At 56.5% G+C, this 22,962-nt stretch overlaps 7 protein-coding genes across 7 annotated transcripts; 5 read left to right on the top strand and 2 right to left on the bottom strand.

Moving 5' to 3' along the window:
- Window positions 1-203: 203 nt before the first annotated feature.
- Window positions 204-3,008, top strand: BKA78DRAFT_257120 (glyoxal oxidase N-terminus-domain-containing protein; the record flags this gene model as incomplete). The annotated part of the gene is made up of 5 exons (XM_066885158.1): window positions 204-349; window positions 408-587; window positions 641-796; window positions 881-964; window positions 1,013-3,008. 5 exons carry the CDS (start codon window positions 204-206, stop codon window positions 3,006-3,008), a joined length of 2,562 nt encoding a protein of 853 aa, XP_066740788.1.
- A 488-nt stretch (window positions 3,009-3,496) lies between these two features.
- On the top strand, window positions 3,497-4,852 carry BKA78DRAFT_256701 (uncharacterized protein; the record flags this gene model as incomplete). The annotated part of the gene is made up of 2 exons (XM_066885116.1): window positions 3,497-4,457; window positions 4,515-4,852. 2 exons carry the CDS (start codon window positions 3,497-3,499, stop codon window positions 4,850-4,852), a joined length of 1,299 nt encoding a protein of 432 aa, XP_066740789.1.
- A 1,584-nt stretch (window positions 4,853-6,436) lies between these two features.
- BKA78DRAFT_228289 (uncharacterized protein) lies at window positions 6,437-8,031 on the bottom strand (the record flags this gene model as incomplete). The annotated part of the gene is made up of 3 exons (XM_066883727.1): window positions 6,437-6,769; window positions 6,827-7,520; window positions 7,571-8,031. Coding segments are annotated over 3 exons (1,488 nt in total), but the record flags the coding sequence as incomplete, so codon positions are not given.
- A 1,083-nt stretch (window positions 8,032-9,114) lies between these two features.
- On the bottom strand, window positions 9,115-12,220 carry BKA78DRAFT_361137 (uncharacterized protein). Its single transcript, XM_066892434.1, has 5 exons — window positions 11,647-12,220; window positions 11,111-11,565; window positions 10,750-11,064; window positions 9,950-10,703; window positions 9,115-9,845 (listed from the first exon to the last, which is right to left on the bottom strand). Exons 1-5 carry the CDS (start codon window positions 12,017-12,019, stop codon window positions 9,574-9,576), a joined length of 2,169 nt encoding a protein of 722 aa, XP_066740791.1. The 5' UTR covers window positions 12,020-12,220; the 3' UTR covers window positions 9,115-9,573.
- Window positions 12,221-13,012: 792 nt separating this feature from the next.
- On the top strand, window positions 13,013-15,007 carry BKA78DRAFT_324359 (major facilitator superfamily domain-containing protein). The gene is made up of 6 exons (XM_066889277.1): window positions 13,013-13,189; window positions 13,235-13,379; window positions 13,425-13,533; window positions 13,579-13,767; window positions 13,815-14,709; window positions 14,760-15,007. Exons 1-6 carry the CDS (start codon window positions 13,126-13,128, stop codon window positions 14,945-14,947), a joined length of 1,590 nt encoding a protein of 529 aa, XP_066740792.1. The 5' UTR covers window positions 13,013-13,125; the 3' UTR covers window positions 14,948-15,007.
- Window positions 15,008-16,035: 1,028 nt separating this feature from the next.
- On the top strand, window positions 16,036-16,825 carry BKA78DRAFT_324362 (uncharacterized protein). Its single transcript, XM_066889278.1, has one exon. The coding sequence runs from the start codon at window positions 16,063-16,065 to the stop codon at window positions 16,714-16,716; it is 654 nt and encodes a 217-aa protein (XP_066740793.1). The 5' UTR covers window positions 16,036-16,062; the 3' UTR covers window positions 16,717-16,825.
- A 508-nt stretch (window positions 16,826-17,333) lies between these two features.
- Window positions 17,334-21,111, top strand: BKA78DRAFT_361143 (uncharacterized protein; the record flags this gene model as incomplete). Its single annotated transcript, XM_066892435.1, has 3 exons — window positions 17,334-17,520; window positions 17,568-17,618; window positions 17,666-21,111. 3 exons carry the CDS (start codon window positions 17,334-17,336, stop codon window positions 21,109-21,111), a joined length of 3,684 nt encoding a protein of 1,227 aa, XP_066740794.1.
- Between the last annotated feature and the right edge of the window lie 1,851 nt (window positions 21,112-22,962).

Below are 22,962 nucleotides of genomic sequence, written 5' to 3' on the forward strand. Positions count from 1 at the left end.
CAAACAGAAGAACCTCTCCTGCGCGTCATTCGCCTGGCCTCTCGTTTGTCCCCAATCAAATCACCTCTCAGCCTTCACATCTCGAACCAACCAACCACCCCCTTTGCACTTTGCACATATACCTTTGCGCTTCCCCGCTGCATAAGCTACACTTCGCTTCTTTACTCACTTCTTCTTCTCCAGTTTAAGGTAGCCTTTTGGCCATGAAGGCTGCTATCTTTTCACTGGGCCTGTGCGCCGCCACGGCCCACGCAAACATTGTCTTTCACTGGGTGCAGCCCACGTGCGACTTTTCGTCCGTCGGGCCCTCGCGCTGTCTGGAGGGCCAAGTCTGCGCCGAGGGCGACGTGTGAGTACTGCCCGGTCGAGCAAGCTTGGAGAATTGCTCGAAGCTGACACACCTCCAGATGCGTCCCCGACTTGTCGGCCAGGGATTCCCACTACGCCTCGTTTAGCCGCCATGCCGCCTCTGAAGCTTCCATAGAAGAGCGCGCTGCAGGTACGGCTCCTCGTACTGACGGACGATGCGGACAGGCATTTGGAGGAGCAACATGCGACCCCCAGGGCCCGTATGGGGGTTGCTGCAGGTAAGCACCGACTGGCCAGCCATGTGACGAACAAAAGCTAATGCCGCGAATAGTCAATATGGGTATTGTGGAAATACTAACGCGCACTGCTCAGTTGCAAACGGCTGCCAAAACGGCTGCTCGGCTGCTGCGTCGAGTGCTGCGCCCTCCAAGGCTGCCACCTCTTCTGCGAAGCCCGCCACTTCGGCGAAGCCTGTCACTTCTGCAAAGTCTTCCACTTCTTCTGCGCCGGTCAAGGTGGCAAGCTCTGCAAGTTCGGCGGCTGCACCTTCTGGTACTTCGACTGCCCCGAGGTCGGACGGCCGCTGTGGAAAGGACTTTGGCGGGGCGACTTGCGATCCCAAGGGCGCATATGGTGGATGCTGCTCGCAATATGGGTAGGTTTGCTGGCCGTTGACCCTGTCTCATTTGCTTACCTATTGCAGTTACTGCGGCACAACCAGTGACCACTGTCTTGTCTCAAGCGGCTGCCAGAACGGCTGCACGGGCGCCGCATCGTCGTCTGGATCGTCGCCTTCTTCGTCCAAGTCCGGATCTGCCACGACAAAATCTCCCGTGTCCAAGCCGGTCAGCTCTCCGGGCTCGTCTGTAACGAGCTCCAGCACTCAGGAGCCAGTTCTCGGTACTTCTAGAAGCAGTGCCGCTCCCACCGCAACCGGAAAGGTGACGACCGACGGCAGCTGCGGTGCCAGTTATGGAGGCACCATCTGCGGCGACTGGGCGGCGGGAAGCTGTTGCTCCATGTACGGATACTGCGGAAACACGAGCTCGCACTGCGGCTCTGGCTGTCAGTCTGGACCCTGCCTTAGTGCGCCAGTGGTCGCGGCTCCTGGCGCCAGCCCTGCTCCTCCGGCGCCTATTCTCGGATCTTTCGACGTCGTTGGTGATTCTGGCGTTCCTGTCATGCACGCCGGTCTGCTCCCCAATGGCAAGGTTGCCTTTTTGGACAAGGTCGAAAACTACACGCAGGTCAAGCTGAGCGACGGCCAGTACGCCTATGCCGCCGAGTACGACACTGAACTCAACACGTACGTTCCGCTGTCTTACAAGACCAATTCCTTCTGCGCTGGCGGCGCCTACCTTGCCGATGGAACGTTTCTTGCTCTGGGAGGCAACGGACCTCTCGACTTTATCGACCCCACTGTCGGCGATGGTTTCGACGGCATCAGATACCTCAAGCGGTCCGTCAACAACACCGATCTGGATGGCCAAAATTGGAGCGAGCCTGGAAACAAGCTTGCCAGCAAGCGGTGGTACCCATCTGCTCAGACTCTTGCGGACGGCTCCGTCTTCGTGGCTTCGGGATCTCTCAACGGCCTCGACCCTTCCAACATGACCAACAACAACCCCACGTGGGAGCTTTTGAACGCTCAAGGTATTTCGGACGGCATCAACCGGCCCATGGAGATCCTCGTCAAGAACCAGCCGTACTACATGTACCCCTTTATGCATCTGATGAAGGACGGCTCGCTGTACGTGTTTGTGTCCAAGTCTTCGGAGCTTTTTGACATTGCCGGCAACAAGTCGATCAAGACGTACCCCGACATGCCGGGCGAATACCGCACCTACCCCAACACAGGCGGATCCGTCATGCTGCCGCTGAGCTCATCCAACAACTGGACCTCGGACGTCATAATTTGCGGCGGCGGCGCCTACCAGGACATCACCTCTCCAACGGACCCATCCTGCGGCCGCATCTCGCCCATGTCGGCCAACCCGACCTGGGAAATGGACTCCATGCCCGAAGGACGCGGCATGGTCGAAGGCACGCTGCTGCCGGACGGGACGGTGCTCTGGCTCAACGGGTGCAACAAGGGCGCGCAGGGCTTTGGGCTCGGGCAGAATCCGACGTTTGACGCGCTGCTGTACGACCCCGCGCAGCCGCTGGGCAAGCGCTTCACGACGGCGGGCGCGACGACGATTCCGCGCCTGTACCACTCGGTGGCGCTGCTGCTGCTCGACGGCACGGTCATGGTGACGGGCAGCAACCCCGTCGAGCAGCCCGTCATCTCGGCCAACAACAACACGGCCTTCCCGTACGATACCGAGTTTCGCGTTGAGATTTACACGCCGCCGTACCTGATGGGCAACGCGACGGCGCTGCGGCCGCGCAAGATTACCCTGTCGACGCTCGAGATCAAGGCGGGGGCGTCCTCCACGTTTTACGTCAACTTCAACGCGCCGCCCGGCGCAAAGAACGTCAAGATTGCCCTCTACCACGGCGGCTTCGTAACGCATAGCGTGCACATGGGAGCGCGCATGATGTTCCTCGACTTTACGGGGTGGAATGCGGGCGCGACGGCGCAGGAGTTGACGGTCAGCGGGCCGCCCAGCCTGAACGTTGCGCCGCCGGGTCCGTATGTTGTTTACGTTGTCGTGGACGGCGTGCCGGGCATTGGCGAGACGGTGCTGGTGTCGTAAGTTTGTTTTAATTGGGGTTTCTCTTTTTCTCTTCTTGGACAGCTTTTTTTCTTTCGACTTTCTTAACTTAAATATTTCGACCAAAAGGGTTGTTGGGTTGATTGGATTACTTGGAGCATCATCGAACTGGAGGAAGTAGGTTAGTGGCATACATGGTTAGGTAGTATGGATAACTAGGATTGAGTGGTGGACAATCAAAAATCATTGAGGAAGACATGAGCAATGATGACTGCAAAAGTGTGGTGGTAGAATAGAGTCCAACCAGTGGCACGTCGACGAAATCGTCTGACAGTGTCCAAGTCGTCGAGCCGCGGACAACCGATGTCGGCCACAGCAGCCCGGCTCCAACCGAGATGGATAAGTACCTTAAGATAAGAAACGCCAAGCCGCGAGTCCTCGGACCCTTGCTCGTCCCAACTGACGTTCTACATTTCTCAACACCTCGACCTCACGCCGCCAATTTGACCCTGTTGGTCCCGACAGCAACCATGGCCGCCTCGATACCACGCGCCCAATGCCTACGGCTCCCTACGTCGACGACCACCCTCTCCCCACGAACAGCCCCCGCGACATGGGGCCGCCGCGGCCTCGCCACCGCCGTCACCGAGCCTTCGTCCACCTCTTCCACGTCGAAACCACGCCCGCGAACCGCCTTCCACGACAAACTGAACGCGGGGCCGTCCTTCGGTGACTTTGTCTCGCGCAAAGAGGAACCGCTCACCTCCTCCGAAATGCTCGAACTGCGCACCGCAATGGTGGGACCGGAGGGCAAAAAGAAGCAAATCACGCGTCTGCCGTCCTGGCTCAAGACGCCCATCCCCGACTCCAGCTCCTACAAGCGCATCAAGAACGACCTGCGCGGATTGAACCTGCACACCGTGTGCGAGGAGGCGCGGTGTCCGAACATCAGCGACTGCTGGGGCGGCGGGAGCAAGAGCGCGGCGACGGCGACGATTATGCTCATGGGGGATACGTGCACGCGCGGCTGCCGGTTTTGTAGCGTCAAAACGAGCAATAAGCCCCCGCCCCTCGACCCCCATGAGCCGGAGAACACGGCCGAGGCGCTGCGCCGCTGGGGCTTGGGATATGTGGTTTTGACCAGCGTCGACCGCGACGACCTGGCCGACGGCGGCGCGCGGCATTTCGCCGAGACCATCTCCAAGATCAAACAAAAGGCTCCCAGCATGCTCGTCGAGGCGCTAACGGGCGACTACGCGGGCGACTTGGACATGGTGGAGATGGTGGCGCGGAGCGGGCTCGACGTGTACGCGCACAACGTCGAGACGGTCGAGGCGCTGACGCCGTTTGTGCGCGACCGGCGCGCGGGGTTCCGGCAGAGTCTGCGCGTGTTGGAGCGGGCCAAGGCGGCGCGGGAGAGCGTCATCACCAAGACGAGCATGATGTTGGGCCTGGGCGAGACGGAGGCGCAGATGTGGGAGGCGCTGAAAGGTACGTTCGCTTGCCCTTATCCCAGGAAACAACCCACTAACCACCCAATCCCCACAGCCCTCCGCTCCGCCTCGGTCGACGTGGTAACCTTTGGACAATACATGCGGCCGACAAAACGGCACATGAAAGTGGAAGAATACGTCACCCCCGCAACGTTCGAGCTCTGGCGGCAGCGCGCGCTCGACATGGGCTTCTTGTACTGCGCGTCGGGCCCGCTGGTGCGCAGCTCGTACAAGGCGGGCGAGGCGTTTATCGAAAACGTGCTCAAGAAGCGCGCGAGGGAGAGGAGCGGGCAGGCTGTACCGGCGAGCGTGGGCGTGGGAGAGGTGGGAGTGGGGGAGGTCAAGGTCGGTGAGGTTAGGGTTGGCGAGGCGGCGGTGGGGGAGGCAAAATGAGGGGATGATGGGCTTGCTCAGGTTGTCTGACGACGGCAAAGCAAGGGGAAAATCCAGGGGACATATAGACGGAGGGGACGAAACCAAGGTAGACGGAGGACAGGGGGGTGGTGGTTTACTTGTGCATCACATCACCATCAAGGTGCGGCGTACTACAGGGTTTGCTTTAGATTTCCTTTTTCCTTTCCTTTCTCTTTCCCAGTTCAACCTTCCAAAGCAGCGAGCGGATGGGCCGCCGCTAGCAATTCAACTGCTACCACCATCGACCGCACAGCACAGCAACCAAAAGCAGCTCTGCAAATACCTACTGTTCTTCAGCCCAAGGCACATTTAGAGCCGTAGCCCGTGCATTATATACACTTGTATACACAGATATAGGCAGACACAAGGTGGGACAAGGGAGGGAGAGCACTACTGAGCAGTAAAGCAATCAGGTGGTGTCCGCACCCTGTATATTCCATACCATGTCCATACCCAGTACCGTCCTCGCACCAAAGACACCACCGGCACCACGATTCAAATCGATCAAGCTCAAGGCTAAAAGAAGAAGGGTATATTTCCAATATTCCTACCAAGCCTACTACTGCCTTTCATATCTTGTCCTTACCCCTTACTGACGACCGACTACATCGTACCACCACCGCAGTTTGTTCGACGCTTTTATGAACACCCTTTCCCTTCGCTCACGGCCACAAAATAACAAAATGTTCTAGAAGACAAAACCCACCCTCCCATCTCCTATCCACCCCCCAGTTTCCCCTCCATCAAACCACACTTCGCGCACCATCAAAAAATTCAAAACTACCATCATGCCTTGAGGTAGAAACTAAAACAAACAACATCAAACCATCAACTCATAATAAAAGCCACCAGTGCTACAAGATAAAAACGTAAAAACAAGCATCCATCAATCGCAAAAGATGCTCAAAGCCGTCGGTGTCGCGTGTCGCGTCGTCCATGATAGACGTGCCGACGTGTACAAGAAGCGAATAGAAAACAAAATAACAGAGCCATGGCATAAACCAGACAGAGAAAAACTGCAAGAACAAAAAAAGTGGTGTATCAAAAAAGAAAAGGGTCCGTCCGTGGTCGGTAGAAGAAGGTAGTGTAGTAGTCCAGAGGAAAAAACGACTCAAAAACGACTCTGAAAAAGAAAACTCTGGCGACTCAAAAGACAAACCTGCAAGCATACTCTCCAAGCATACTCAACCCATGAGAAATGCATATCCATCCTCATCCTCACCCGAACGCATGGCCGTGTAGTGGTTGGTAGGCCACGGACCGGCAAAACGACAGTTGGTGCCAACGTCCCGTCGTCATCAAACCCTTTGCTCGGCTGCAAATTCGACCAAACAAGCCTCATCCAGCCTGGCGTTAGCCACCGCCAAACCACCACCCTTTCTCCACCTCTCTCCCCTCATATCCACAAGGCTAATACGTTGAAACAGCCTTGTACGCCGCATTGCCGTTGCCGTTGCGCGCAGCAGGCGCCATCTGAGGAGCGGGCGAGCTGGCATAACCATCCGGCCTGCGCCGCGGGGTGCCCGCGCCGCTGAGCCCGCCCGCCGCGGCGCCGCCCAGTCGCTTCAGGCGGTTGGTGCGCCATCCCTCATACCAGCGCTCGCGGGCCGCCTCGCGCAGCTCGCCGCGCCACTCGCTGAAGACGCTCTCCTTGAGCCGCAAAAAGTCGCAGTGCTCCGTGTTGTTCGGGTCGGCAAAGCCCCAGGGGAAGCGGCGGCCAATGACTTCGGGCTCGTACATGTCGGGCGAGATGATGGACAGCGGCAGGTAGGGGAGCTCGTCGTCTTGCTGGGCGGCGGCCACGGCCGTGAGCTGCGCCGACAGCCGGCGGCCTTGCTTGTTCTTGGCCACGACGGGCGACTGCGGGGGCGGCGACGAGGCCGACGTCGACGAGCGCTGCGAGTCGGAATCGGAGCGGTCGACGAGCTTGTTGATCATGTCCGACTGGTCCACCTCGTCGTCCGACTGCGCGTATCCCGTGTCCGTGTCGTCGTCGAGACCAGGATCGAGGTCCGACTCGTCGTCCAGGTCCAGCGCCTCGAGCAGGTCGAGCTTGGCCTGCTTCAAGCTGTCCCACACGGAGCGTTTGAGGTACGCCATGTGGGCCGTGGTGATGCTGTCGGCCTTGCTGACGACAGGGATGACTATCGACTTTCCCTGCAAGCCGCGCAGAACCTGCAGATCGAGATCCTCGTCGAGCGAGCCAACCACGTTGGGCTTGACGGCAAACTTGTCGACGAAGCTGCCCGGAGTGCCGCGGGCGTGCGCAATGTTGGCGTCCAGGCGGGCGGGGTCCAACAACAAAAAGACGCAGTGGATGTGGGTGTCGCGGAAGCCGGCCGAGCGCACCACCTTTTGCTCTTCGGCAAACGTCTCATCAAACTTGGACTCGATAAACGACGTCATTTCGCGCAGCTGGAGGTCGACGACGCTGCGCTCGAGGCCCTGCGAGTCCCACAGCGTCAGGCCGACGCGCTCGCCGTCCATTTCCGTCTCGAGGTAGTGTGAGGTAAAGGGCGAGTTGGGGTCGTGCTGGCGGGGCGGCGGGGAGCCAATGGCATGCTTGGGCTTGGGGAGGGCGAGCGACGTCTTGAGGAAGTTGACAAACGACGTCTTGCCGCAGCCGCTGGCGCCAATGATGAGGACGCTGTACCCACGTCAGTATTGTATGAATTGGATGGGACGAAGCAAACTTACTTGAAGGGCGTCGGGTCCTTGCGCCTGCGGACGCGACGGGGACTGTTGACGGCCGGACTGGCGATGCTGCTGGCGTAGCTGGAGCGGCCGCGGTGCGTCATGCTTTCGGTGCGGGGCGAGTTGGAATGGACGTAGTTGTGGTGGGAGTCGTCGGTGGGGCTCTGGGGAATGGGAGGAGGGACGTGGACGGGCGAGGCAGAGGGGATCCTTCGGTCCATCAAGGGTCTGCTAAAGGACGTGGCTTTGTGCGAGACGTAGTGGTACGAGTCGGGGCGGAGTTGGTTGTTGTTGTCGCGGCCAGCAGCAAAGGTGCCAAAGGTGTTGACCTGGGGCATGGGCATTTCTGGCAGTTGCGGCGGTCGCTGCGCCAACGCCTCCTGCTCGCGCTGCAGTCGCGCCTGCTCTTCCTTTAGCTTTTGCTTCTTGCCCATTTTGCCATCCGACGACTTTTGGCGGCGCAGGAAGGAGAAGCTCGAATGGCGGGACAGGTTTTCAATAGTCGCGGACGAGGTGTCGGGCGGGTTGGGATTGGGCTTGGCCATGGCAACGGGAGGAAGCAGCTGCTACTACTAGTTGGAGGTAGAGTGTCGGTGGCTGGTCGAGGGAGAGTAGAAGGAGAGGTGGTTGTCAGGTATTGTGCGGCAGGCAGGCTGCGCAGCCGCTAGGCCCGTGGTCCAGGATATATTAAAGTACCTGGGGGAGGGGTCATGGATGTTGTAGTTGGAGAGGGCCGGGGAGGAGAGCGAGAGAGAGCGACACCAACACTTGCTACCCGCAGGACGAGCACCATCTCTTTTGTTCCTGTCGCCCTCTCGCTTTCTGTTCCTCAGTCGTCGCGGCCCACGGCGACGCAGCCGTATGGGCGTTGGATCCGGGGTCGTCATTTGCTGCGCAACCAATCAGGGCCCCCAGAGCTTGTCGGGGGTTGATTGTCCTTTTTTTCTTCGACTACTGCAGCTTTATCAACAACCAATTCTTCACCCATCTCACATGTACATCTATACACGTACAGCTGCAGCAGCAAGCAATAGCCACCACCAAGTACTTTTTGTCTGCGTCTTCTCCGCAATCGCACCTCGCACCTCCAAATTGATCAGCACATCGGCGCTGACCCTTGCGGCAAATTCCCCGCCTTGGCTTCACCCAAACTCTTCCCGACGCCGTTAGCCCACCGCTGCACCGCCATCTTGCTCCACGAGCGCAGCGAGCCAATGGAGCGAAGCGAGCCAGTAGCAGCGAAGCGAGCCAGTCGACGTGTCAAGCCTGTCGCCGTCTTACTAACCCCGACTCCAGACTCCAAACGTCGAGCAAAATAAACCTTCTTTCGGCGATGCTGTTTGATGTGTGAGACATCTAGCATCAAGAGAGAGGCTGGTGCTAGACAGGCATCATGACATCAACCTGCCCCGCGACAAAATCATAGCGCTCGCCCTGTTTCACTCGCAAATCATTTTCTATTTTCTCCTCCATTATTCTTTAACCTCGTTGTTTCCTCTCGCCTGCCGACACACATGACCGTCTAGCGTCCGCTGTCCATGACGGAGCCATGGTTCCTTGCGAATTAGGTTTTGATGGGGCGCGAGTCAACAGCCAGCCAGCCTACCAGCCAACGGCCGGTTGGTTGGTCGCGGGTAGCGCAACGGCAACGGCAACGGCAACGGCAAAAACGAACAAACCTTCGCAACAGAAAAGCAAATCAGAGTTCGCGAGTATCCGGGTACGCGGTGGATGACTACGCAGCTGTCGAGCCACACACAGCCCTCTTCTCAAGAAACGGTGTCTTGTGTGGCAGGCCTCCATCAATGGCTGCCCGCAGCGAGTGAGAGAGTGAGAATGCTAATGGACGACCATCTCTCCAATGCCATGTGGACGCGCAAAAGTTTTTGTTCATGCACCGTCTTCAAATCACTGTGCTTGCTTCGTTCAACGGGTTGTGTTGTTGATGTTTTTGCGTCGTCGCAGAAACACCCACTCGCCCCGTCCATCCCATGTCCATCCTAACCCTAGCCCGCCCTCGTCCCGTTCTGCCGGGCGGCAGCGCAGCGGTGCACTCGCTCCGCGCCTCGCCTCGCTTCGCCCCGCCAGCCAGCCTCACGTTTCCTTTTGATCCATCCATCCCTTGCCTCGCGTTGCTGTTTTGTTTGGTTGTTGATATTGATGTTGACGTCTGATTGAGGATAAGGCTGATGATGAAACTTGTTTTGATCTACCGACAGATGTACCCAGATGACGACCCGAAGAACCCGCACGCCGTTCCCCCTCTCCTCCGTCCGTCCTGTGCGCAAAATAGCTATCCCAAATCCCAAATAGCACCCACGAATCCAACTCTCCCCAACTCTCCTCAACCCCTCGACTCCCCCCTCCCCGTTCCCCTCCCACCCTCCCCTTCCAACGCCCTATACCGGTCCCTCGCCAAATTCGCCAACCTCTCCTGGTGTCCCTGCGCCGCCACCTCGTGCGCGAGGCCCAGCTTGCCGCCGACGGCCCCCAGCCCCACGCCCTCGGCGTACTTGGTCACCTCGATGGGCGCCGTGATGCCCGTCCCGCTCGCGCCCAGCCCCTCGCCCTCGCGGTACCCCGCCTTTTCGAGGAGCTTGGCGCCCAGGCTCTTGGTTGGCGACGGAGGGGGGGATGAGGAGGAGGAGGTGCGGCGGTGGTGGGAAGAGGAGGTGGAGGTGTTGGGGGTGGGTTTGGTGGTGTTTGTGCCTCCCATACGGCTTTGCTGCTGGCGGCGCAGGCGCGCGCGGTCGAGCGGTTGCGATTGTTTGCCCGAAGAGACGGCGTTGGGCGTGGGCACGACGGTGTCGGGTTTCTTCAGCTTGAGCTTCTTCCAGCCGGCGGCGATCTTGTCCGCGTCGCCCGCGTTCGCCCTGTGCAGCTCCGACGTGTCGACGTGCGCGCGCAGCGTGTTGGGCTTGAGGTTGCGCATGCAGAGGTAGCAGCAGTTGTTTTCCCAGTCGACCAGCGGCGAGACGGGCAGCCGTGGTTCTGCTGCGGCTGGCTGTTCGGTGGTCGAGGCTTCTTCGCTGGAGTTGTTGGTGGTGGTGGTGGCGGCGTCTTCGCGCTCGCGGTGGCCGAGCTCGACTTGCGCTTTGTTCCACGCCGTGAATGCTGCCAGCTTGATGCGTGGAGCCTGGTGGGGTCAGATACTGCCGAAGCGTGCTACGACGTTGACGTACCTTGGACGACTTGGCGGCGGCGCTGTCATCCGCTTTCCTCTTCTTCTTCTCCTTTTCTTCCTCCTTCCTGTCCACGGCTTCGACGGCCTTGGCTTCGTCCGGGGGATTCTCCGCCACCATCAGCTCGCTGGCATATAGATGCGGTAATCGGTACTGAAGACGCATGTCGCCCTCTCCAGACTTGGCGTGCGTAAAAGATTCGCGCATATTTGGCACCGCAGGCATAAAAATACCGAGATGGGCGAATGTAACCTCCACATCTTCAGGAAAGATGCCACTCTCGTGAGTAAACTTTTCAAAGGCCCCAACAGCGTCCTGAAATTTGTGAGCGAGGGCCTTTTTGGTGACTTGCAGTCCCTACTTCTTTGCTGTGATATTCTGCAAATCCGAATCCGCAGCTGTACCCCGTCATCTTGTCGCGAACCAGGAATATGCGCTTCAGACTGCCAGGCTTGGCGCCCGCGTTCCTAGGAACAGAGGTGGATTTGAGGCCGGTGGAACGCAGTCCCGCGGCGCCCGCTTGTGGATCCTTTGCGTCGTCCTTCTTGAACAGCTTCGACACGAGCTTGAGCAAGTCTTCCTCGCCGACGTTCTCACCCAGCTTTTTGATCAAGAGAAACTGCGTGGCGGAGCCGTCCGGCGTGCCGTCTCCATTTGCCTGCGGGCCATGGGTCCTGACGACCTGGTACGGAGTGGAGGATCTCGATTCATAGAGCGACGACTGGCGAGCTGACGAGTGTCCACGGGACGCATCATCGAGGTGGTCTACAGAAGGCGAGTTGCTGCGGCGGCCAACATTCCGCCGGCGATGGTGATCTTCAGAGACCAAGTAAATTAGCCATTTCATGCGTCTTTGGAACTTGTCATATCAGCCACATCATGATGCTATGAAGGTACCCGAGTATTGTTGATAAGAGTCTGGAGATGCGCCGCGACGGTCCTTGTGTTGACCTCCGCCGTGTCGAGGAGAGCTGGAGCGCGAGTATGACCTCCGACGTCGTTCCTCTCCGCGGTACGAGTGCTCGGTGAATTGGTTGTGGTAGTAGTCATGGCCTTGGTTGTGTCTGTACGAGTCGCGATCCCTGTGGTCCTCTCGGCGCGGGCCATTGTACTCGGGAGACGCACGGCGATGGCTATGATCCGATCGCGGGTAGTCTTCGTAGTCGAGGCCGTCGTGTCGGTTTGGGTTGCGTTCGATGGGGCGAGAGTAATCTGCTTCATGATAGTCTGGCCTGCGATAAGGTCGATTGCGGTCAAAGTCGCGCGACATGGTGAGAGGCGGCGGACGACAAGAAAAGATGGCGCGGAAAGATATGGTCGAAGATGCCGGAGCTGAGGATATGAGCGGTGGATGTAGAACTGGAATGTGGTGAAGTGAGGGCGAGAACAAAGAGTCGAATCAAGGTATCGGGCGCGTCTGACGTGAACCGAGCAGGGATCGTCACCCCGCATCCATGCCACACGTGATGCCGCTCGACGTCGTCTGCTGAACTTCGAAAACCAGTTGCAAAATTCCAATCCAGTGTACAATCTCATTATCTTTTGATGTTCTTCAGACATCTTGACTGGTGGCATAATTTTGAGATACCTTCCCTTGGTCCAGCGCACGACAACGCTGTTGATATTCTTGCTTGCCGTCCAACAAGACACCATCCAAGTTTTTCAGGAGTCTGCTTCGGATGCCATAATGGATTCATGATGAATGCTCTTCACTTACTTCACGCAGGATATCAGAAGCCAGGGGATTGAGTTGGGAAACATCTTCAAATCCACGTCAACAGCCCACAGCGATAGCAAAGATGCGCAACACAACTGCGTCCAGGTTGGACATGTCGACACCGATCGTCGAGGTCTCATATCTCCACCCAGTCCTTTAAAAGCAAAATTTCCGAATGGTACACGTCGTGCGGCGAAGTGGCGCTGCCGGTCCCGTTGCCCGAAATCCGTGGCGTTGCATACCCGAGTCGAGAGGCACAAGCTCAGCGCCCGAGTGACACCACTGGCCGAGACCCATCAAGATCAAAAAAAATTCGATAAAATAGCTGCAGTAGCACTCGTCTGAATGGTTCAACGACAAGTCAACCAAACGCAAAAGAAGCGGTTCCCGAATGCCGATGTTCCTCGGACATGGGGACCCGAGCAGCTTGCACACCACGATGGCCGCCCACCACCGCCCGGTATCAACCACTGCAGGAGTGAGATTACTAAAGCGCTAGTTTGCCAAGCCACCGTCAAATGTAGGGCAGACACATACATATATGCGCAGAGGTAGCTTGTGCAGGATTCGCCCCGTCGTCGTCTTTCTCTCTTCATCGCCGCCTCGGGAAGGTTGGTGCTTTTCTTTTGGTACTGCGGCCACGAGTGGAAATTGCCGCCATGGTTCATCTGTATACTCTGCACGAGCTGGATCAGACGGAGGGTACGGTCCAGCTGCAGCAAAGTAAGTCTTTCGTTTACGCTTAGACGCAGTCGTTGACCAAAGAAGCATCGACTGTTGGCAAAGAAACGGAGCTCGTGCTGTTCCCTCGACCCTCGAAAACCGATCCAAATGACCCACTTCGGTGGTCTCGGGTGCAGAAACATGTTTGCTTCTTTGCAGTGTGCTCATTTACATTTTTCACAAATTACGCGTATGTGCTCAGTCTGCCCTCCAAGCATCTGCTGACTCTTTCCAGAATCGGCGGATTAGCGCCTGCTTTTGCTTTGCTGAGCAAGGAGTTTGGCAAATCGATGAACGAAACAAGTGATCTTTTGAAGTGGCCTGTCCTTGTCTTGGGTCTTTTTGTAAGTCTGCTCATCCTACGAAAACGCCCTTCTGACTTGAAACAGAACTTCTTCTGGGTTCCCCTTGCAAATTATTTTGGCAAACGACCAGTCTTTGTGTTTGCCTCCCTTTTACTTTGTGTTTGCTACATCTGGGGAGCATTTGCACAAAGCTTCAAGAGCTTGCTCTGGTCCAACATTGTGGCGGCCTTTGCTGGCTCGACCACCGAGGCTCTGGGAGCTGCCATGGTCAATGTAAGGTTCCAAATCACGCCTTCTTGAGACACCAACTTACGTTCCAGGACTTGTACTTCCTCCATGAGCGCAGTTCCAAAATGGCCATCTACATGGCTGCCATTTCTGGAGGCAACACCATCGGACCGCTGATCTGCGGCTTCATCGCCGAAACAATCGGTTGGCGCTGGCACAAGGGCATCGCCGCCATAGCCGTCGGCATCAACTTTCTTCTCGTCGTTTTCTTCGTGCCAGAAACATCATATGACCGTGACAGCCCCGGCACACTCAGCCCAAGCTCCTCTACGGAAAAGGAGATTGCAAAAGAAGACGTCCTCACGGCGACTGTGTCCCGGAAGACCGCCATCAGAGCATCGCAGCCGCCAATGGTTCTACATGACCAGATGCCTAGAAAGACGTACAGCCAATCCCTCAAGCTCTTCGCTGCACCCCGGCCTCAAGAAAGCTTGCTGTACCTCTTTGCGCGCCCGTTTCCCCTATGCGCCTACCCAGCAGTCATCTACGCGTTCCTCGCGTACGCCGTCTCGCTCGCCCTCACCGTCGCCATCAATATCCTCTCCTCCTACGTCCTCTCAGCCGAACCCTACACCTTCTCCCCCGCATTGATCGGTCTCGTCAACATCCCCGGCCTCCTCGGCAACCTCGTCGGCGCCTTTGTAGGCGGCTGGTGCGTCGACCGTTACAGCGCGTGGCGCTCCAAACGCGCAGCCGGCGTGTTTCGTCCCGAGACCCGCCTGCCGCTGCTCGTGGTGCCCGCCGTGCTGGTACCCGTCGGCTGTCTGCTCTGGGGCTACGGCGTCCAGCGCGCCTGGCACTGGGTCGCGCTGTTTTGGGGCTACGGCTTGATTTCCGTCGGTCTCACGGCCGCCACCGCGCCGACCATGGTGTATGTTTCCGAGTGTTACTTCCCCGTGCAGATGGACGCATTGCTGTTGGTAAATGGTGAGTCTCTTGTCTTCTTTAGCCGTGTAAACAAAGTACTCATACCACAGGTCTCAAAAACATCGTCGCCTTCGGCTTCCTGTATGGCGTTGTGCCGTGGGTCGACGGCATGGGCTACATTGATTGCTTCGGCACGCAAGCTGGCATCTACGTTGCCATTCTTCTGTTGGGCGTGCCGCTCTACTTTTACGGCGAGCGCATCCGCCACGCCACGGCAAAGTGGCGCATCATCTTGTAACCTGCTGCCAAGCTGCATTGTACAGTATCTACTCCAAATGAACAAGAAGCATACACTATCATGTCCCATGTCTTTCACGCCGGCGTTCTGGACCCAGTGTGATTTGGAAAGATGAGGAATCTGCGTAATCGTATTTGACAGCGTACAGAGCCCGCCGCAAGATGCTGCATGAACGCTTCGCCAAGCACGTGTCAGCCAGTCCAGTCCCGTCCCGCCCGCATTGTCAACGTCTTCCGCTCGTGCCGTAGACCGCCATCTTTCTGTCATGTCATGCCATGCGTCGAACCGGCGTAACGGGCAACATCCGTGACGGCCGCTAGCATCGTCCTTGGGTAGGTGCGCAATCGCTGGTCTCCAACGCTTATTGCACAGAAGATGCTCGGCTGCCTTATTGAGATTCGGCAATCAACCACTCTTTGTAGTCGTGGCGAGGGGGTTGAGTCACATCGGATGGTTCGCTACCGGATTTCGTCGTCGTTCGCTGTTGATGAACCAAAGTTTGGGAAGGTAGCGTCACTTAAATGGCAGTCCTCTCTTCGAAATTATTTCGTCCTGTCCGTCTATCCGAATTGAGCGCCTTGTACAGTCCTACCACGCAGCTACGAAAAGAACAAACTCAGCGAATCCAGCATACATCACAGAGTAAGAGTCTTCCACAACGACATCTTCGGCAGCTTTTTATTAGCAAGCAAGACCCAAAAATGGAAACCAAACTCAGTCTGAAGCGCCCGCGATCCGACGCCGACGAACAATACCGCCGAAAAGCCAAGGAAATGTCACGAGACAACCACCACGAATCCAAAGATGAAGACCAAGCCAACAGCCGGGCGAGCGTAAGATTCCTGATTCTCGCCGACACTCACGACCTCGAACTGGCCAAAGACCCGACCGCGGCTTTCCGCCTCCCAGCACCAAACGTGGACGTGGTTCTCCACTGCGGCGACTTGACAGAAAATGGCGACGCTCCCAGCCTTGCACGCGCCATCCGGATGCTGGGAAAAATCCCCGCCGAGCTCAAACTCGTCATCGCCGGCAACCACGACCTCACTCTGGACCGCGAACATCTCGTCTCTCAAGGCGGCAGCGAAGTCGACCACACGCTCGCCAGGGCGCTGATGACGGGCGGCCTCGCCCAAGCCAACGGCGTGACCTTTCCGGGGGAGGGCACGCACACCTTCGAGCTCAGAAACGGGGCACAGTTCTCGGTGTTTGCCTCGCCGTACACGCCCCAATTCGGCGTCTCTGCGTTCCAGTATCCCACGGGCGACGACCGGTTTAACCCGCCCGCGACGACGCCGCCCTGGGCCACCAACACGGCGACACCGACTTCGACGATTCCTGAGGGTGTCGACATCGTCATGACGCATGGCCCGCCGAAATACCTGCTGGACGCGGCGGATGATGGCCGCACCGCTGCCGGCTGCGAGCACCTGCGCAACGCAATCGTCCGGGCCAAACCGCGCCTCCACTGCTTCGGCCACGTTCATGCCGGGTACGGTGCCCAGCGTATTCGATTCGATGAGAGCGAGGAGGACGGGCTGGAGTGCTTCCCCAAGGAGTTTGTCGGGAGCAATCAGGCCAGGAGGAAGGGGTATGCGCAGTTGCCGCCGGCGAGCCAGGAGGCGTGGATGGAGGCTGGAGGAGAGCAGTGTTTGTTGGTTAATGCGGCGATTGAGTGTGTTGATTTTAGGCCGGTGAATGCGCCGTGGGTGGTTGAGATGGAGTTTGAGAGAAGAGTTGGTGGTGAAGGGATGTGTGATCAAGAGTAATAACTGCATGCCTCTTCTCTTGGACTCAGGACACGTCAAATTTGAAGCACAACAGTAGGTATACCCAGACGACGTAAGCAGCAACTGAATGAGTCAGTTTTCAAAGAGCAAGATCCTTCGGCAATGCCACGTAACTTTGTCTTTGCACGTAGAGGTACCGTCACCACTAATAGTTGCTGGATGAATGGGACGAGATACTGACTAGATGTATTCTGCAGGATAAGGAAGAGATTACTTCAAAGGTGAGCGATTGACGGCCTTCATGAGAAGATCAGTGAAGATCAGTTTGTTTCCTTGGGCCGACCACTCAACCAACATTGGTGTAGAATGGCATCGTCGCACCCTCGCTAAAATTGCCCGATTGGGCTAGGCCCTCGACGTGCAGCAACGCATCACTGCATATCGCTGCTTCCCTCTTTCAATCTTTCAATCTTCAACCACTCGCAGTATTTGGTGTTTTGGTTTTCCCGAAGACCGGATTATCTTGATCTCTTGGCAAGCACGAAATTTGCAAACTTGAGCAAACAAACTTCGACACCAAACACTCCGTCCTTTTCGCTTGCAGTACATAAACACTGACCTTCTGGTAGCCGTTCTGGCTTCAAGATCACGTCAAGATGCTTGGAAAAACCCAGGCGCGCCTGCAGGAGCACTTTTGTCCCTTGGGCAGCACACCTGCGGTCGATCTGCTCCGCGACTTTCCCAAAAGACACGGCAATGAGTCTCAGAAGGTTGAAGTTCTGTCCCTCGAATGGGGCGATCCGCGAGACATTCTCCTCTCTCTGCACCTAGAGGGCCTCGACTGTAAGTCTGAAGACTCCCTCAAGGCGACAGCTGCTGACTCTTCCCAGCTCAAACCAAGTTTAATTTCACGTGCTCGGATCAGGAGCCCGCCATTCTTGGTAAGTCCTCTACGAATGTTCCTTGTGCCTTGCTGACCAAGCCACAGCAAGAAATGTTTTCATCCTCACGCTCATCGCCGATGGCTTCGATGCTTGTGGTTCCAAGGATAACATTGTTGCTCTCGCCTGGCGCCTGTTCTTCCACTTGGCGATTCCTCAGGAAGACCTTTCCCTCGTCGTCCGCAAGGCAGAAAAGCTTGCCGAGTACAGTGAATCCCTCCAGTCTTGGGCTTCTTGCCCTTATGGCAAGTGGATTCGCTTTTACGACAATGCCACCCTACACAGCGTCCACTCACTGTTCCTCGACTACGCGGGTAAAAGTATCGAAATGTTCGATCCACGAGGCAGCATCGCTGTCCGCGCGATGCACAAGATGCGTGCTGGTGGCCACATCGTTCAGAGCATCTTGGCTACTGGAATACACGCTGAGCGTTCGCTTACGACCATGTCGGTCGCCCTTGAAGGATTCTGGAGGACGGGCGTGGTTGCTGGCAACCAGCGAGACGAGGACGAAATCGACAAGTATGCTCTCAAAGGCGGCCTCGCGAATCCCCTCTTTGGATTTTCATCACCGAAATTCAGCGAGCGTTTTGTTCCATGGGGAATGGACCCTCTGACTGGCTTCCATCTTGCGTCTGCTTTTGATGAGATTGACCACTACACACCTTCGGCTGTCGAAAAAGTCGTCGACGCGGCCAGGGCCCAGTTTCGACAATGGTCAGAAACCTTTGCAGCATTCGTCAAAACGCGCCGCGTAGACTTTCGCCTCTACTGTGGTGATCCGGTGCGCTTCTGCTACACCCTTCAGGCTGGCAATCCCCTTGTACCAGCGCCTCCTGAGTTCTCATACGCATACAAGAACGCCTGGAGCTCAGCCCCGACGCAACAATTGCCAAAATGGGAGGACGAGACAATCTTCTTCGACGTCATCGACGCAGCCAACGTCGCCGATCAAGCTGGCATGCTGATTCTACTGCCGGCCGTCGTTCCTCTTCTGCGCCATGAGCCATCCTCGATTCTCTACACAGAGAGCCTTATTAGGCCACACAAGGAAGCCACGACGTTCAATATGAACTCTTCCCTGAAGAAACTCTTGTGCACCGCGCCGGAATTCTTGTCCATGATTCTCGGAATTGCCCCCTCCCAATACCTTGCCAGCATCAGCGCGGACAGCTTTGTGCCTGAGACCACCATATGGGATGTCAATGAGCTGTTTCAGTACCGCCTTCGGATTCCGTGGCGCATAATTGCTGATTCAGAACGCTACTTGTTCCCAAAGGACGGCAAGACCTGCGCGCCCGTCTTCGATATGGACGAAGTCCCGGAGTACCTTGGAAAACTCTACGAGTCCATGTTCAAGCATGAGACTAGAGGAGACGGCTTGACCGGCATGGTCTCCATCATCGAGGAGGCCGAAATTCGCGTTCCTGGTGATCAGCGATACTACACGAGGAGTAGCTTCGCACTTCTCCTTCATTATGTGAAGTCGTATGTTGACGTCGACTGGAACCGGGTACTTTCGCTGCTGCTCGAGAAGATTGAGGGTATGGACTCAACGTCCTTTAGCGAGCACAGGCTCCAGGAGCTCCAGTTGTCATTCCACACTGTCGGCCTTTTTGACACAGAGCTCCTGAAAGTCGAGCCAAGGAGGTTGGGCGAGGCCCCTTACGACATGTATGCACCTAACGACAAGCATGAGGGACTTTTGGGTCAACCCGATGTACCCTCAACCGTCTATCTCGCCATGGTCGTCCCCAGATCCAGCCTGGTCTTCTTCACAGAGGACGACAAAGCAAAGACTGTAGCTATGCCCCTGCATATGGAAGTCTTGCACAGCCTGGGTGACAGAAACGAGTTTCACTCGGTTCAGTGTTCCTTCGGAAAGCTCTCGAAAACCAAGCAAGATGGAATCGGTAGCATCGAGGAAGACAAGGCTGGCTGGAGAGGCAGCTCGGATCTCATCGTCGTTTGCCAGGTCCCGCTTTTCGCTCTTCTCCATGGTCCCCGCGAGGGCGTGACTGTGAGTCTGGACTTTGATCTCATCCCGCCGATGGATCATTTCATCCAAAAGATGAGAGGCAAAAGCACAATCTTTAAGACCGGACTCGCCGATCGGGCACGCCTGCACGTTTTGAAGGAGCCGCCAACGACTGCCGGAAACTTGGATAGTGTGCGCAGCCTTGCCGTTCCTCGGACACCAGCCGTTGCGTCAGATAAGCGCGAACAGGCCCTGTTCCTCCTCGACGGTCCCACTGCAAGCAAGCACGTTGAAGTGAAGCAGTTCCTCCCGTCAGAGTCACCAGTGGCCCAGGAGATCGCCAAAAATCCAACCACCACGACCGAGGTGAGCGTTGATACCTCCCTGTCGGTCAGCGTCTTTGTTGGAAACTGCGATCCCGTTTTCGTCCATCTTCCCTATCCCATATTCCCAGGTCCAACTGAAGCGCGTGCGTTCAGGGAGGTATCAAGGTCGGGCATCATGCTCTCCGCCCACACCATGTATCCAGGCGTTGGTGGTGTTCCTGTGAAGGGCTGCTTTCCAGTCTATCGCGACGCTTCTGGCAACCTCTTCCCCTGGACCCTTCCACGCGTCGCGCTGCACGCCGCGCCCAAAATCGCCATCTCTCCCAACAACAGCGAGCGGGTCAAGTCGTTTGCCCAGCGCTGCATGTCCCACGAGGAAGGTGTCGAGACCATGAGCCGGACTATCGGCCCCAGAGTCCCCAATCTGCCGTGTCCGAGTCCCACAACGTTGCTAAAAGTCTCGCTCACCCGCTTGGCCACCGCCATAGCCGAGCCCGGAAAGGTGAATCCAACCATTCACTTCGTTCGTACGATTCCGGGCTCGAAGCCACACATGGCATTTGTTTTCGTGGGGTTGAGGCACGATATGGCAACCTCCGGTCTCTTCATTGACGGCTATGTCCTACCCCTGACACGTGATCCTATCGTTACAGCCATGAAGCAATTCGACCATGTCAATGCGGGTGATGTGGGAGTGATCGGACCCGCGCACGACTGCATCTTGCATCAATATTTCATTTGCTGCGCCGAGCGTTGTCGCACCTGGGAGCACCGAGATGAATGCGAGTACGGCCTCTTCCCCTTTGGCGAGCCAGGCACTCCCGCCGCCAAACAGCTCCACCCGTACCTCTGCCACTGCGGCGAGGGTCGGATGCTCAAGGACTTCCCAAAGACTAGCCAGTACTGGGTGGCCAAGAAGTACGCGACGCGTGTTGCCATGCCGTTGCTCTTTGGCGTGCCATACGTTGAGGAGATCGACACTCGCGGCACGATTCTTTGGGCCGAGCTGGAGAGGATGGAGGAGGAGGAAAAGCGCGTCAAGGAGGGTAAGTGCGTCCACTGCGGCACGAAGAGGGAGAGTCTCAAGAAGTGTGGTAAGTGCAAGCACGCAAGGTACTGCGACAGTGCTTGTCAGAAGGCGCATTGGAAGCTTCACAAGAAGATTTGTCGCGAGAAGGAGGATCAGTGAGGAGAGGAGTGAAGGGGCGCTTGATTGGCGGTGCCTGTGAGTCTTGAAAGGCCTCCCTGGTAGATAGCTCCAGCTTAGCCCGTCGAAATCAAAATAGTCTGAGGATCACAAGTCTAATCCGAGGTGCTGGAATGCTCCATGTACACATACAATTGGAAATTCCACTTTGGAACACAAGTTCAACCCGGATGCCTGAATGCTCCCTGTACATACGCAATTGGACATACCACTTTGGAACGCAAGTCCAACCCAAGGCACTTGAATGCTCCCTGTACACACGCAATTGGACATTTCACTTTGGATATGAATCGTTTGCGCGCAGTATTTTGCCATTCACTGACTCTGCTGAAAAGCCACCGTCACAAAAGTTTGACCTAGGCCTTCTCTCACAACCTGCATTTGAACGATTAGTGCGATCTGCTGACGATACCTCCTTAGCAATCAACAAGAGACGGCGTCAATGCATGAACACGGTGAAGACTAACATCCCTGGAAAATGGCGCCAACATGCAAGTCCGGTCATGCCTTCCACTCGTTCGAGTCCCATGATTTGTTTTCGCCGGTAGAAACCTTGCGAGGCGCACGCAGACAAGTGTGGATGACGACTCCTGAAGCCTAGCCCCTGAACGAAGTCTGCTCACGTGTGCCAGGGAACTGAAGAGTATAAAACCGCGCGAACTTCCCAGCGTGACGGGCGCAAAGTGCACCTTCTGGCTTTTGGAAAGATCGGCCATTTCCAAGACCAATGACTGCTTGCTCTTCGGGTTTCTCGTGACGTTCCAGCGGAGACGCAAGAAACTAGGATTGAGACTAAAAATGAATTTAAGTATGCCTGATGAGACTGCCCTTCAAAGAGATGCAATGATGGAGAGCATCATTTCCACTGTGATTGATCTTGTATGAGATGGGCAGACAGGGAATGCGAAGGAAGTGAGTGATTTGGAAGTCAGCCGGCAGAGACAGGGAGCAACAAGTAGATGATGGGAACTGGGACGTCCCGACAGTTCTCATTGCCTTTGTTGCCGAAACTCTCGCCCTGGTCATTGGGGGCAATAGGCTTGTAGATCCATCTTGAAGGGAGAAGCAGAAGCATTTATACCTGACAACCCCCCGGCGAGACAACATTCACTGCTGACTCGACTGCTCGCCACATGATCACTTCCGGGGGCGGAGGAGTATAAAATGTGCCCAATATACTCTCATTCCTGACACCAATGACTTTTTCAAAGCAATTTTACTGCTCATTGGGAATATCACAGCCAAATCACCCTCTGACTGTGGAGGTTTGGTACACGATTTTGGACACTTTCGCGCTGGACCGCTGCTGTTTCCGCGGTGAGCTGAGCTCTGGTTGCGCAAAAGTCTCAACCGAGATACAACTCACACTTCAAGAACAAGAAAATCATGTTCAGCATGTTTCAGAAATGATGGCATGCAGCATCGTATCCTGTGTGTTGTCGATGCAGAAGTTTCGAGCAAAATCCACTTCCCCGCGAACAGACAAGCCACCAACTAGATAGATGTTCGTCTCTCCAAAAAAAACCCGAAGTGGGAAGGGGGAGATGACGATATGCATCAGACAGTCCTCTCGGTGTGATGAATGGAAGAAAGAGGACAGAAGCAGTGAGTTTTTATATCCACGGCACCGCACATTTTGGCCAACATGGATCATGTGCTTGGAAATAAGGCTATAAAACCATTGCCCACTCCGTCCTTGTATCTGCTCGACATGCGCAGCGGCCTTTTGTGTGAGCTGTGGAAAGACGCACATCGACTTGCAAACAAGGCACTGCGGTGGTCTGGCGCCCATGTTTTGCACGATCCAGTACTTGGAGTTGGAAGGCCTGTCGG

This window comes from Phyllosticta capitalensis, assembly GCF_038381095.1.
Source record: "Phyllosticta capitalensis strain CBS 128856 chromosome Unknown BKA78scaffold_10, whole genome shotgun sequence".
Classification (NCBI taxonomy): Eukaryota; Fungi; Ascomycota; class Dothideomycetes; order Botryosphaeriales; family Phyllostictaceae; genus Phyllosticta; species Phyllosticta capitalensis.

Bases quoted from the DNA above. Each gene is read 5' to 3' on its own strand.
- BKA78DRAFT_361137 (XM_066892434.1), bottom strand. From the start codon at position 12,019: ATGTCGCGCGACTTTGACCGCAATCGACCTTATCGCAGGCCAGACTAT. The intron at 11,566-11,646 runs GTACCTTCATAG...TGGTCTCTGAAG, and splicing joins CTCTTATCAACAATACTCGG to ATCACCATCGCCGGCGGAAT. The intron at 9,846-9,949 runs GTGGGAGGGGAA...TTTTGCGCACAG, and splicing joins TAGGGCGTTGGAAGGGGAGG to GACGGACGGAGGAGAGGGGG.
- BKA78DRAFT_324359 (XM_066889277.1), top strand. From the start codon at position 13,126: ATGGTTCATCTGTATACTCTGCACGAGCTGGATCAGACGGAGGGTACG. The intron at 13,190-13,234 runs GTAAGTCTTTCG...TGACCAAAGAAG, and splicing joins TACGGTCCAGCTGCAGCAAA to CATCGACTGTTGGCAAAGAA. The intron at 13,534-13,578 runs GTAAGTCTGCTC...GACTTGAAACAG, and splicing joins TCCTTGTCTTGGGTCTTTTT to AACTTCTTCTGGGTTCCCCT.
- BKA78DRAFT_324362 (XM_066889278.1), top strand. From the start codon at position 16,063: ATGACGGGCGGCCTCGCCCAAGCCAACGGCGTGACCTTTCCGGGGGAG.